Genomic DNA, 15,628 nt, shown 5'->3' on the forward strand with positions numbered 1-15,628 from the left:
AGATATATACTGATTTGAATTTATCTCAGCACATAGTCGCACGCATAAGTCATATATATATATATATATACTGGACAATATAAAAGCGTTGTAATCCTTTACCAAAAAATATATATACAAATTTTTAATCGTCACAAGAATCAAAGAAAAATACGGTACGATAATATAGTCGTGCCTTACAATCGATACATTAGAAATATCGTTGCTACAACTACCACTATATTATATGTACAATCAACAAGTGTTGCAAGTATTAGAGAAGAACAAAGTGATATAGATCAAGCGACGTTAAAATCTAATTGTACGGGAAGAAATTAAATTTTGAATCAACGTACGTGTTCATATTGATACAATCAATTAGTTGAACTAGTTAGAATTAATGTAACAAATAAATGTTATTGAGAAACAAGAGAAGGAGAGAGAAAAAGAGAAAGAGATAAACAGAGAATATATATATATATATATGTATGTGTCGTTCAAGTTGATAAAAGATATTTCAATATTTGTCTCGAAGATATATACTGATTTGAATTTATCTCAGCACATAGTCGCACGCATAAGTCATATATATATATATATATACTGGACAATATAAAAGCGTTGTAATCCTTTACCAAAAAATATATATACAAATTTTTAATCGTCACAAGAATCAAAGAAAAATACGGTACGATAATATAGTCGTGCCTTACAATCGATACATTAGAAATATCGTTGCTACAACTACCACTATATTATATGTACAATCAACAAGTGTTGCAAGTATTAGAGAAGAACAAAGTGATATAGATCAAGCGACGTTAAAATCTAATTGTACGGGAAGAAATTAAATTTTGAATCAACGTACGTGTTCATATTGATACAATCAATTAGTTGAACTAGTTAGAATTAATGTAACAAATAAATGTTATTGAGAAACAAGAGAAGGAGAGAGAAAAAGAGAAAGAGATAAACAGAGAATATATATATATATATATGTATGTGTCGTTCAAGTTGATAAAAGATATTTCAATATTTGTCTCGAAGATATATACTGATTTGAATTTATCTCAGCACATAGTCGCACGCATAAGTCATATATATATATATATATACTGGACAATATAAAAGCGTTGTAATCCTTTACCAAAAAATATATATACAAATTTTTAATCGTCACAAGAATCAAAGAAAAATACGGTACGATAATATAGTCGTGCCTTACAATCGATACATTAGAAATATCGTTGCTACAACTACCACTATATTATATGTACAATCAACAAGTGTTGCAAGTATTAGAGAAGAACAAAGTGATATAGATCAAGCGACGTTAAAATCTAATTGTACGGGAAGAAATTAAATTTTGAATCAACGTACGTGTTCATATTGATACAATCAATTAGTTGAACTAGTTAGAATTAATGTAACAAATAAATGTTATTGAGAAACAAGAGAAGGAGAGAGAAAAAGAGAAAGAGATAAACAGAGAATATATATATATATATATGTATGTGTCGTTCAAGTTGATAAAAGATATTTCAATATTTGTCTCGAAGATATATACTGATTTGAATTTATCTCAGCACATAGTCGCACGCATAAGTCATATATATATATATATATACTGGACAATATAAAAGCGTTGTAATCCTTTACCAAAAAATATATATACAAATTTTTAATCGTCACAAGAATCAAAGAAAAATACGGTACGATAATATAGTCGTGCCTTACAATCGATACATTAGAAATATCGTTGCTACAACTACCACTATATTATATGTACAATCAACAAGTGTTGCAAGTATTAGAGAAGAACAAAGTGATATAGATCAAGCGACGTTAAAATCTAATTGTACGGGAAGAAATTAAATTTTGAATCAACGTACGTGTTCATATTGATACAATCAATTAGTTGAACTAGTTAGAATTAATGTAACAAATAAATGTTATTGAGAAACAAGAGAAGGAGAGAGAAAAAGAGAAAGAGATAAACAGAGAATATATATATATATATATGTATGTGTCGTTCAAGTTGATAAAAGATATTTCAATATTTGTCTCGAAGATATATACTGATTTGAATTTATCTCAGCACATAGTCGCACGCATAAGTCATATATATATATATATATACTGGACAATATAAAAGCGTTGTAATCCTTTACCAAAAAATATATATACAAATTTTTAATCGTCACAAGAATCAAAGAAAAATACGGTACGATAATATAGTCGTGCCTTACAATCGATACATTAGAAATATCGTTGCTACAACTACCACTATATTATATGTACAATCAACAAGTGTTGCAAGTATTAGAGAAGAACAAAGTGATATAGATCAAGCGACGTTAAAATCTAATTGTACGGGAAGAAATTAAATTTTGAATCAACGTACGTGTTCATATTGATACAATCAATTAGTTGAACTAGTTAGAATTAATGTAACAAATAAATGTTATTGAGAAACAAGAGAAGGAGAGAGAAAAAGAGAAAGAGATAAACAGAGAATATATATATATATATATGTATGTGTCGTTCAAGTTGATAAAAGATATTTCAATATTTGTCTCGAAGATATATACTGATTTGAATTTATCTCAGCACATAGTCGCACGCATAAGTCATATATATATATATATATACTGGACAATATAAAAGCGTTGTAATCCTTTACCAAAAAATATATATACAAATTTTTAATCGTCACAAGAATCAAAGAAAAATACGGTACGATAATATAGTCGTGCCTTACAATCGATACATTAGAAATATCGTTGCTACAACTACCACTATATTATATGTACAATCAACAAGTGTTGCAAGTATTAGAGAAGAACAAAGTGATATAGATCAAGCGACGTTAAAATCTAATTGTACGGGAAGAAATTAAATTTTGAATCAACGTACGTGTTCATATTGATACAATCAATTAGTTGAACTAGTTAGAATTAATGTAACAAATAAATGTTATTGAGAAACAAGAGAAGGAGAGAGAAAAAGAGAAAGAGATAAACAGAGAATATGTGCATGCAATATTTATATATTATTTATAAAATAAAAGTCTAGTCGCAATATCAAAACACTATGCGATTGATACAGAAATCATCGTTATGGCGGCAAGCGGTACATAGCTTCTGACTGATAGTTCGCTTCTACACTTGGTTACAGATCTGTAACACACGTGCAAGAGAAACCGGCCCGAAAGTAAAGGCTGGAGAAACCACGAAATCAGAGGAATATTTTACAATTGTAAGATAAAGGAGAAAGCGCAGGATACAGGGATATACACGGATCTTCGTGAAGAAGAATGTGGTGTAACATATATATATATATGTATACACGAAGATATATATATATATATATATATATCGACGTAAGAGTGAAAATCGTAATGTGATGAATAAATATAAACGACGCTGTCGGACTTAGGCCCATCACGTTTTCCTTGATTTATTCAACACGATATGGAATTCTGCTCTTCTTTAAAAGTCAATTTCAAATCGCACAATTCATCAGACATTAAAAGCAAGGCAAATCAACGTTAATCATTCGCGAATTTACCGCGCAATAACGACAACAGGTTACATTTTCTTCGAAATATCGCACAAAATCTGTTGTGCTCGTCTAAGTGCGGCTGTTACGCTTCCACAGGTGTGTGGGCCTAACTCACGAGCTGAACGAAAAGTGCACTACACAATGGTCCCACTACTTTTCGGCTGACTTACTGCGACGGTGGAGCCATTTTTTCCGACACCACCGGCGAGAATGACGGATATGCTGCTCTGTGCAAGTAAAATAGCGATGCCCACAGCAGCCCATAACGGAAACACCTTCACCTCTGTGCCAGTGTATGGCAACTGTATAAGCGACACGAAAGATCTCTTGATTAGTCGTCAGAGTCTACTATCTCACATCGAGAAGGGACTTTTCTTTTAGTTTTTCTCTCTAATATACTCCATATCTCTGAGTGTGTTAGTCTGTTAATAATTATCGATCGGGTGTCGGCCACTTTTGAAACAATTTCCTGCCTCGTTAGTCACAATTTACAGCATTATTATCGTCAAGTTACCGGACCATTTCCGATTATACGTTACACAACTCGGACACATTATATATATATGTTATCGTTCGTACATGGCTTTTTTTTTTATGATCGTAGCAGAGATGCAGAGATTGTACTTGTTTTTTGTAACAGTGTAGTAACACCACCGGTTCCCATCTCATCCGTCACCCCGACACAGGTAATCATGTGTAGTCCGTGAGTCTGTGTAGGAGTTTACATATGAAGAGAACACTGCGACACTCCCGACACTTTCTCTGTTATGTTAATATGTTAACGTAAGGAAACGTGTCTTACGATCTTCACACACCACCTGAAGGAAAGAAAATCAATTCTCTCTCGTGGAGCGTAAGGATGGGATAACTATGCAGAAAATGATGCTCTGCTTCTTTTCGGCTGAGCTGGCCGAGCCAGTTCGAAAAATGTACGCACACCGAAGCGTAAGAGACTCGTACTTCAACGTGTACGTAAATTTCTCGAATCAGCGCAGCCGGTTTGACTAAAAACAGCAGGCCGTAGGAATGTCTGGATCGTAATACAAAATCGCTATTACGAGAATATCAAGTGTGAAGTACGATATCGGAAAAGTGTGCCAGGAACAATACACGATAACGTGGAACTGAACGAACGAACCAATACGGGAGGAAAAAAGAATTAGAGGAAATTGATACTCTACCACTGGTGCGACATTCGATCATACATGAAAGTGTTGTTATCCTCAATTCCTTTTACATATATATAACGTACACACACCACGTTCCTTTGCAGGCATCGCTACTTCAAGAAAGAAAAAAAGGTAAAGAAATAAACTATACACATCAAGTTCAAATTCACATAAATTATAACCATGTGAGTATCTGTCATTTAATTACAAATATCTTCGTCTGTTCGCGAGAGATAGCGATTTATAAAAATATTGTACGGTGTGTAAAATGCCACACAAGAGATTAGCTCCAACCTGGCATTCTTCTAATCAATCGATTGGTTAATCAATTCTGTTCGGTTCACTCTGTTATATTCGTGTAGTTATAGTCGTGACAGTGTCGTAGTCAGCACTGCTGCCAAGCAAGTAAGTCTCCTGAGCAATATAGCGATTCAAATAGAAACAACTGTTATATTAAGCCTCGATATATTGAATTCAGAAGCGATAAGATTGTACGTTTAAATTGTGCGAGATACTGAAACGCGTATCGCTCTAACAATGGTTTAATGTACTACTTGGCCATACATATAGACGTTTAGTAATTCAACCGAACTCCCCAGCAGAGAAAAGAGATCGTAGACAGGAGAAAGACAGACAAAGAGAGAGAGAGAGAAAGAGAGGGCAAGCAAATAAAGAAAAAAATATATAAAAAAGAGAGAGAGATATATATATATATATACGTAGGAAATAGAGACATCTCTACTGTACAAAATCGACGGAAAGATACGGAGGAGCGCTCGCTAAACGAGCGTCACTGCTTGGGACTTACTGCAATTGTGGAACCGTTTTTTCCAATCCCACCGGATTCAAAGACTTTACAGAATTCAAGAAACACGTGAACGTAGCCTGCGTAAAAGATCACCGCTACGTAGTTACTGAGCGTGCCTACACCGAGCACAGGGATCTAAACAAAGCCACAAGATCTTCGTTCGTCATGAAATTCCAATTGCTTTTTCATTCAGGTTGTTTATGTGTATGTATGTATGTGTGTATATATATATGTGTGTGTGTGTGTGGTGTGTATGCGTGTGTGTGTGCTATGTAAAATTCCCTTTACAATTACACCTCTCGATATCACTGATTGAGGACGCAATAGCACTGCTCCGGTTCGGGCTCAGTTCTATCTGTGGTCGTATCATAGCACATATACACGGAACATGCTACTTTCTCTCATTATCATGAAAGCACAAAATTGCGGGGCACACGAGGGAGCAGCTGATCAGAATACGATAAGCCGTCGGACGTCGGTGAGGCTGTGTCGGTGTCGCATGTCACAATGTTTACGGTTTACAAGGAAAATTTCTCCCCCTCTCTACGTTAACGTTACGGAAAGACGCGCCACTTTCGGAGGTGTGTACGCTAAATCGTAACGGCGGCAGCTTTCCTCAGAAGCGTAATGTGTGAAGCAAAATGTATGTAATATGCGTATGAATGTCCTGCTGAGATTATCACAAGTCATTGACAATAGTTTTAATAGAACCGGAAGACTTGGCAATATTTGTCTGCGGAGAAGATCGGCCGATCTTCAAGATAATCATCACCTTCTAGAATAACTTTTTATAATCAAGCGAGTGTACCGGAAGTATCATCCATAACGGACGTGTACTTCGTGTGAACAACAAATCGTACAATGCGCAAACAAATATTGCAAGCTACGCACACGATTCTCTCCCCAGAGTCACTCGAGCGGCGGCCGCTGCATCGTACATAATTTACAAAAGAAATTTCGATCCAGTTAGATTCCCGGGATGCGATTGCTGAATTGAAATTGTTTCAAAAGAGTTGTCACATTGGCAGAGAAATTTTGTTTGCCGTTGAGTAAACGTCGAGAGACAAACCATAGGAAGGATTCAGACTTCTGTATCTTACATTGAAAAGGGGAGTGTCTATATTACAGGGGAGAGATTATCAGTTTTTATAATACACACACACACACACACACTCACACCGAAGCACTAACGACTCACTGAGAAACGTCGGAGATACGCGTGAAATGATTACAATTGTCAATTGTACAGTGATACATCAGACAATGGATTTTATACACCCGTATAAAATTCACTGCGAAAATCGTTGCTTGGGGGCGGGGGGGTCTACGAAAATATTTTCGAAACCAAGGAGATGTAGGGGGGGGGGGCGTAATTCAGTAAGAAACAGGGGAGGTGGAAGATGCGTGTTAAATGAGTAAATATTTTGCAGTAAAGAAGTAATCTCAGCGCCGCTCCTCATGCCATGCTGCTCCCATTTCTGCATGTTCAATAAAAAGATTCTAATTAACGGACTTACAGCCACAGTGGAACCGTTCTTGCCTACTCCTCCGGTGAAAATCACCGAAAATATGGGATACAAATTTGCCACTGCACACACGATTGTTAAAACTCCTAGTAAATACTTAACTAGAAAACCATCTAAGTATGGTATCTGCAAGAAATATTCTCATTAAACTCACAAATATAGCCGGCATCGTTCTCGTTAACTTGACTACTACGTTTCGTACGAGGAGAAGAAAAACGTTTCTTTTCTTCTTTTTTTTTTCTTTCGGAGTCTCTCGGAGAGAAGGAATAATTTCTCAAGCAGCGTAGATTGCAATTACGCGTAGTAGCAATTACGTAGAATGAAATCATCGCTGTAAATATCGTCGGAGATGCAGTTTACGCGAGAAAAATTTGGAAACTCGGAAGCCTCGTACGGGCTATGTTATTACGTGTAATTTCTCGCCATTAGACTCCACGCGTGGCCAATTGGAGGAAAAACGAACGAAGTCTGGAGCCAAATTTTTTGGGGGGGATGTGGCCTGACACGTCGAGACGATGATAGAAGATACGTACGCTAGAAATGTGTGTCCGAGTCTCCCGCAATTCGGAATTACGGCACTGTAGAGTTATGGAGTTATGTAATGGTATATGTGATAGTTTGTGCAAATACCCAGCAATCTCAGCGATATCGGGATCTCGGAGGTGCACGAAGTGTACCTGATAGAAGGCTCTCGACAAAGTATTATCTTTTCCTCTTCGGCCACTTCGGGCACCTCCTTTGAAATGTTCGAATTCAACAGTACGGTTACTTACCAAGGGAAATGTGAAACACACGCGACAAGCGAAAGTTTCACTCAGCGACACTCTTAATTGGTAAACGCGTAATTGTGACTGATCATCATTTGTGATATACATATATGGTACAAATATTAATGAATACAACTTGTATATAGAACTATCAAGATAAAAATTATACAGATAAAACAGTACATGGTGAGGGAAATACGTGTAAATCAATCTTCAATCTTTCTTACGGCACATGCGCATGACTCGACATAGTGTTTCCGAGTTGAGATATTCTTTCACTTGTATCATGAGCCATACATATCCCTGAATACAGATCTCGCTTTCGAGGTCTCTGTCTTTAACAAAAATGAACCACGTAACAACTTTCGATATTTCGCGGGAAAACGGAACGGTTCTATACGCATCTACGACACAATCGTGAACCTAGTCGAACGAATACCTTGCGATAGCAATAATTTACATGAGTGAAAAATAACCACGAGACATAATAATATATTGCGAATATGGTCGCGCTCTGAAATAGGCGAATGGAGAGATTTTCGTCATTTCGTGTTCGTCGAACTATATATATATATAGCCGTGCAGAACACCGATAAGAATGCTAATAGATTACACAACATATTCTACCGATTACTACACAAGATATTCTTGGCATGGTATATATAAATATGTATGCATAATAATAGAAAACGTATGATCAAAAGTGATACAACCTCCATCATCCAGATCTCTGGGCCAAAAATCGCGGAAATCAGGTGAATAACTATGATCGTAAACTGTGCTTCCGTTACGTCCACTTTACCGAATCTCAAGGAACCTATTGAGGGAAGAAAACGTGAGTGATTTTAAATGAGGCACTGAAGTCAACTACTCTACGGCAGCGTTCGTTATGCGGAAATCTTAATGAGCTGAATTGATTTATGTTCTACTATTTGCGTCTGACTTTACTGACCTGAAACGTAGGTCTGCCAGTGAGCACAGTAGAAAAGCGTCATTGCACAAAAACATTGGAAAAACATCCACGTTGGGTAATATCCCAATTGTACTGCTATGCATGCTGATAAAGCAACAAATACTGAAAGAAACACAATAGATATTACTCGTCCAATCAGGTCCAGCCACATTTATCGAAATTGAAGTTGAAATTGAAAAGAGAAAGTCACGATCGCGCTTACCTGTCGATATTGAGTCGCATCCATGATCAAATAGTTCGCCCAACGGTGTAGACGTGCCAGTTCTTCTGGCTTGTTTACCGTCGATGGCATCTAAGCTCTGGTATATAAATAGACCAAGTGCACATAAAAAACATGCCCATCTAGGTGCCTAAAAGAAACAAGATACAGTGTCAATGATAATTTATTATCTTTGCAATTAGGGAATTTCTGCACAAAAATCCTAAATCGCTGTACACGTAATATGTGTGTCAATAAGTTTCTCACGGAAAAATACTTGATTTCTGGAAATTTGTCACTTTATCTTTGGAATTATTCGAGTGGTCAAACTTGAGACAGACACAAACGTGCTCATTCCGCGATGCAATATGACAAAGTTACATAAGAGGAAAAACCAGTTTCTGTTATCACATTAATTAGTGTATCATTAAGCATGCTTAGCATATCCATATTTGCATCATATATCTTCTTGAAACATAGCCTCGACGGAGCTATGAGACAGCTCTTTGATAATTAAATAATTGCAATAATTGCAAGTTCACAATTGCAAAAACAATGACAGTTAAACAGAATTCACGTGAATATTACAAATGCTCAGACAACTTCTTGTTGTCCAGGGCACCGATCTGAGAAATTACGAGAGAACCCTGACAGCACAGAACACAATCGATCCCACTGAACTAGCTGATCCTTCGATATCAGCGTAAAACCTTGGTAATGCTCGAATTCTCGTCAGACTTGACAATGTTATCGCAACAGCCGTTGGAAAACACGTCAGATACTAACACGGAAATATCGACATATCAAGGTACTTTTCGGCGGATAAATGTCACTTGGTGTAACCAGATGTAAGAATCAAAGTGTCAGACGCGAACATACCCCATGGAGCAGCGCACATGAATTACAAAATTACAGCGCCCGACGTCTATAGATAGTCACGTCACAGCACGATGTGATGCACTGTGACTTGGGACCAGAGTGGGCTACGTGGTGAAGAAAACAGGTTAGGTTGAGCCTCTCTCAGCCTACGTACCTCGGCTCTCGCGTCCGGACTGTAATAGACGAGGATCAGGGTGGTGACGATGTTGACGATGAGGCCGAGCACGGTGATGAGGTTTGGCGCGAGCCAGAGTGGCACCTTGCTGACCAGCCAGTCCCACCACGGTTGCAGCAGGCCGTCCAGGAGGCTGTTGGTCGTGCAGCTGTACTTATGCTCGGTCAGTCGCTTCAGTTGACCGGGCGACAGCAACTTATCCTTGTAGAACTGCATGCTTGGCGTGCGCGCGCGCGCCTACCGGAGCTGGTGTCTCTCGACGGGACGAAAAAAAAGAGGGGGGGGGGGGGGAAAAACGAACACCTCCGCCTGCGGGGGCCCCGAATGTCTCTGCGAGGAAACGCACGCGGCACACTCACCGAACACCCACGGCGAAACGGCTAAACATAACAAGCGATCGTCGCGGCGTACACATACGACATCTCTGCGCGCTCCTATCAGCCGGAAGCTGTCGTGGTCACCGCCGCCTGGGTGAACCGGAACCACACCGAGCGCGCTACATCGCGGCGCAGAGGGCGTGCGCGTCGCGCGAACACGCGGCCGAAATTTGAGAACGCCAGGGGAAACGAAGGCGGGAGGGACTGAGAAGGATCGATTCACTCGCGATTATTATCGGCCATTGTTGCGTAAATTGCTCTGTGTTCATTTATGTAATTTATGCGAAACAGCTGTTTCTTGCTAGTGAGAAATCGTTTCGCAAGAATCACTCGTCGATGCGAGTAAAAACCTTGGTAAACCTAACGACGTATCAGTCTCTCGGATGTTATTTATTCGCCGTTAATGTAATGATACGTTTGTTGGGAAGTTTGTAAAAAAGAAGTCACATTTTATCTTAAACGTGTCTTAAATTTTCCAATCTTTTCATGACTGCTTGATATTTGACGAATTTTTCTTGACAACGCTCAGGGGTGCTCACAGACTTGCCGTTGAGCGAGAAAGAGAGAGGCTAATCTTTGAATTTTGAAGTAAAAAGCTGCCTAATGGAGGATTAACACTGCCTTCGATGTCCGACACACGAAGTCCGATGTCCAATAGGAGAATAGGTTTTCTGGAGAGAAACATGCGTCAGCTAGGAACTCTGAAAAATAAAATTTCCTATTGGGCATCGGGCTCGTCGTCCAACTCGCCGTTGATGCGTACTACTTGAAAGAAACCGAAGGTCCGTCTGACTCGCCGTTGAGTCGTACTACGACTACCTCGATTATTCGCAAGTAGACTCGGCAATGGTGTCCGGTCTGGCAAACTTTATTTTTAAGTAATACGCTCAACGGCGGTAAAGAAGGGCTCTTATCTTCAAAGAGTCAACGAAGAAACAGACGAGTTGTTTACTCTTTTGCCACACGACCGAGCAGCGATCTGACAAATTTTTAATTCAATTCGCCAACGATACGTCACTCATCTCCGGGGCCTGGTTTTACCTAACCTCTGCGTACGATGACGACTCTACTGGCTTCTTCGAAACTTTTTCACTATGCAGCGAGTAATTGCTTAAGGAGAGTAGGACCGATTGCGATTACCAAGCAACTATATCCCGGTATGTGGTGGTCATGTAATTAAAATTACATCCGACGCTATTCTGATAAGCAATGCGGCGAATCAAAGCAAACTGTAACCTCTTCTTGTACATCTCTATAGATTGCTTAATCCATATACTAAAAATTTAATCTGTTCTAGTTTTTCATAATAATTTGGAATTATTCATATTTGGTTGTTTATATAATTAACTTGGTCGTCGACATAATGTCTGATTTCTGTAGAGAAGAAAATAAGTAAACTTATCCAATGATATTTTGCACACTACAAGATAGTAGATAGTAGATAGATTTATAAACAGAATATTAATCAATTAATCGGTATAAAAGGGATATTTATTTATTTTAGCATTAAGATTATGGGAAACACCAGTAGCAGAATATCGCAAAATACCAATAAGGAAAAAATATCTTACTCTACCGCAAATAAAGCCATGGATGATGAATTCTGAGGAATGTGCAAGAGAAATACAGGAATGGAACGAGGAAAAGGAACAAATATGCACTGGTCGCTAAGATATCACATATAAATTTGTGTCAACAATATTCTGGATCCCGAATGATCTTCACTGTATGGTCACTGCTCTGATCTCTTATTTACAGATGTGACAAATGAGATCAACAACCAAATTGCGACGAACAGGACCGGCCGTTTGTTCGCGGTCATACAATTATTGGGGAAGCAATTCAAGGTGACTGAGAACGACATTATAATCCTCGAGGGATTCTGGCCGCCGAATATAGGCGAACACTTGAAGCTGGAGAAGGTGCTGCTCGTTGGAAGCACCGATTTCACTCTCGTGGGCAGACCGATCCTCAACAGAGAATTGGTCACGGTCAATGCATTAGTCATCGAGAAGACTCTGTCTCACACGAAGACTCGCTTTAGATTCCTGAAGAGGAAACGGTATCGCCGTATAAACTGTAAGACATTAAAAACTATAACATTCTCCTCCACTCTCTCATTCGCTGCATTCGTTCGTGTCGATACACTCGACGTTTCGTGTTTCAGTTTACAGAATGCAGCATACGATGCTGCGAATCAAGTCCATAAAGATCAACAGTAACATTGATGAGAAGAAAGAAGTGGAAGGATTAGATAGGGTGTATTAAAAGTGTACAAATACATATACCAATAAGAAGCAAATGCGGACGTGTGTCGTCTACTATGTCGAAGAGAAACGTGAAACTCGTTTAGTTGATATTAGATGACGATTTATATTCTTTATGTCTTCTCAGTGCCACCGTCTATAAGAATTCTCCGTTCCTGTGTCGACGAGCTATGAGACGCAATAGGTTAAACAAGACGTTCGCATCCCGTGACAGAAACACGTCTCACTCTTGAATCGCGAAGAAGTAAATTTCGAGAAACGAAAGTTTCCCCTCGCTAAGTGCGAAGACGAGCTTTCTGTTGCTACCGTTGCCAACGACTACAGTACCGGTCTAAATCTTGTGCATACGTTTCAATGTATATGTGAATTTCTTTAATTAGTGCAGTCAGTTCAGCTGAATAACAATATATTAGACCCTACGCACAATAGAACACATATATTAGGAACAAGAATAAATATGAAATATTAAGAATATGAGATGAACAGCTGTATGACACGATTTCTCTCATTATAATTCTTATTCTTTCATTATAATATCGGTAAACAGTGAAAGTTTCTGAAAAATTACTGAAATACATAGTAAATATTTCGAAATAAATCGCAATTTTCATTGTGAAATTCAACGTTGTACTGTGACACACAATGAAAATTCAAGTATATGATTCTGGAAAGTGATGAGAAAATTCTTGAAACATTAGTTGTCGCATGAAATTTGCCGAGAATTAAACTGAAAATTGCGTATATTAATGAAGTGGGGTCGATTGAGCGCGTATATTTCAGCAAAATACTTCCATCGGGGTAATATTTCACATTTATTCCCAATATATCTCCATTGTGCGCGCGGGGCCTTATACCAGCGGAATCTTGATTTTTTACGCGCGATTCGCCGGCGTGTTTGCGCGAAAAGTACACCTGCTGCTTCACCTGCTGATCAAGAACTCGCGCGTCGGCGCTCCAGTACGACATTTCACGTGGAAGGCTGCGTGCGCGACATCTAGCGTGCGACGGACACGGAACGCGAGCAGAACGGAGCGGCAGTGACGGTGGAAACGTCGCGCCGTGCGGTCGCGCTCGATCTTTTCGTTTTTCCCGATCGGCGACGCACGAATACAGCATCCGCGCACGACGACGCGACGCGTGACATTTTCGCGAGCCGCGCGGAACAGCTGTTTTCGGCGCGTGACAGGAAACCGACACGACTCGCGCACGACCCGAGCGTCGACGACGACGGGGAGCGGGAATTCGAGCAGTAAGTCAACGGCTGGAACATATTCTCTCTTTTTCTCTCGTCCGGAAAATCGCGGGAGCCGAGCGTGTCCTTCGCGATTCCGGATCGCGGATCCGGCAAACTGGTTCCGAGGACGCGCGCCCGTGATTTTTCCCGAACGAATTTAAAATCGCTCTGACGAGATTCGAGAAAGCGACCGGTCGCCGGAAGACGTCGGTCGATTTCTCGGTCTCGCTTTGCCGCTGTGAAACCGCACATCTCTCAAATATCACGCGAGATCATTTCAGATCATTCCCTTAATTCAATTCATCTTTATACATTCTTTGTCATTTACTTGATCTCCCTAGATTTTTCATCTTCATTTTAACTTACGATCAAGGCTTCGTAATCGAGGCTTTCTTGCGGTGTGAAAAAAAATATTGCTGTTACCGCGGTCCCATGATTTTTCCCCCTTCTCGAAAATCATGTCTTTTCTTTACACGCCACTTATATATAATCTATCTTCTTTTCTCAACAATTGCGGTCATAATGTCTATTCTTTATATATTTCTTATTGCACGTAACACATGATTTTATGTCTTTATCCCATTAGTCTTAGCGAAGTCGCGCGGGGGTTAGCGACTAAGACACCGCGCGCACGTGCGTACACACACGGATTACGTGCGCGCGTGCCGCCGAGACGCCGCGACTCGCGTACGAAGGCGGTTCGCACGAGCGGGGGTGGACTTTGCATGAAAGAAAAACGAAAAACGAAAAGCCGGCTTAGTGCCGGGTGTCCGAAAGCATGCAGTGCCTAGTCACGATAACAGCTCGCTACTGCCGAGCGCACAATTGTAAGGGAGCTAAGTACACACGATCGCCAAACAGTCAACATTCGGCGAGCTTTCTGTGTTGTTATTAATTATTACTGCTCTCGTGAAAAGTCTGGCTTTCACTATTTCGTCGATTTCGCTATCGAATGTCCGAATGCCGCGACTCCATTCGTTTCCCTCCACGATCTGCCGATCCCGATGTCTCTCGCTTCAGATAAGCCTTTCCTCGCGGCTCAACGCGAGCGAGGTCGGCCGTTTATCGGCTATGTGTTATCCGAAACTATCGAATGTGTGTCGCCATCCGCCCGTATCACTTCTTACGAGCGAATTCGACCGCCCGCGCTACACCGCGGATTAGTGCGCTCCGGATTAGTCGCGTACGTATGTCAAGTATCAAACCAGTCGCGAGAAAGTTGCAATGCCTTTTTCTTTTCTTCCGAAAAATTTCGCAACGCATCTCGCGTCAATAGGAAAATTAATCATAATTAATAAGAAAAAAAAACAAGCTTCTCTTGCCGGACACGGGAAAAATTCCGAAACTCGAAAAAGAAAGTGCGTATTGCAATCTTTCTCTGTGACTGACCACACGTGCAACATGAATACTTTGATGGTGAAATAATTGACGTAACGTTCCGCTAAATAACATGACGATATCATTATTAAGCATCTAATCGCTCAAGATGTTTATACACCGAGGAAAGAAAATAGTGGGGGAAACACTTAACCCCTCGTCCACAATCTTGCTTTAGGACGTGGGCGGTAAGCAAATTAACCAGCGATTGATTATTTTTTTAATAAATAACCGTGGCTGGTCAATTTGATTACCGCTTACGTCTGAAAGCAAGATTGCGGACAAAGGGGAAATTTTGCTTGAACGGAGAAAATGTTTTTCAAGTACAACGTTT

At 39.7% G+C, this 15,628-nt stretch overlaps 2 protein-coding genes across 4 annotated transcripts; one reads left to right on the forward strand and one right to left on the reverse strand.

The window, feature by feature from the left end:
- Positions 1–2,507: 2,507 nt before the first annotated feature.
- Positions 2,508–10,516, reverse strand: LOC106749738 (choline/ethanolaminephosphotransferase 1-like). 3 transcript variants are annotated; one of them, XM_014629470.1, is made up of 7 exons: positions 10,019–10,516; positions 8,989–9,136; positions 8,766–8,888; positions 8,527–8,630; positions 7,038–7,172; positions 5,521–5,655; positions 2,508–3,845 (listed from the first exon to the last, which is right to left on the reverse strand). In XM_014629470.1, the coding sequence occupies exons 1-7, from the start codon at positions 10,253–10,255 to the stop codon at positions 3,678–3,680; spliced, it is 1,050 nt and encodes a 349-aa protein (XP_014484956.1). In that variant the 5' UTR covers positions 10,256–10,516; the 3' UTR covers positions 2,508–3,677. The 3 variants fall into 3 exon arrangements, with proteins under 3 accessions (XP_014484956.1, XP_014484955.1, XP_014484954.1); XM_014629468.1 differs by having other exon boundaries at positions 3,753–4,361; positions 10,019–10,255; XM_014629469.1 differs by lacking the exon at positions 5,521–5,655.
- A 957-nt stretch (positions 10,517–11,473) lies between these two features.
- Positions 11,474–12,795, forward strand: LOC106749740 (39S ribosomal protein L21, mitochondrial). The gene is made up of 4 exons (XM_014629471.1): positions 11,474–11,573; positions 11,921–12,079; positions 12,175–12,495; positions 12,584–12,795. The coding sequence occupies exons 1-4, from the start codon at positions 11,474–11,476 to the stop codon at positions 12,682–12,684; spliced, it is 681 nt and encodes a 226-aa protein (XP_014484957.1). The 3' UTR covers positions 12,685–12,795.
- Positions 12,796–15,628: the final 2,833 nt, after the last annotated feature.

Source organism: Dinoponera quadriceps, unplaced genomic scaffold, assembly GCF_001313825.1.
Source record: "Dinoponera quadriceps isolate SergipeBrazil2010 unplaced genomic scaffold, ASM131382v1 scaffold3289, whole genome shotgun sequence".
NCBI lineage: Eukaryota > Metazoa > Arthropoda > Insecta > Hymenoptera > Formicidae > Dinoponera > Dinoponera quadriceps.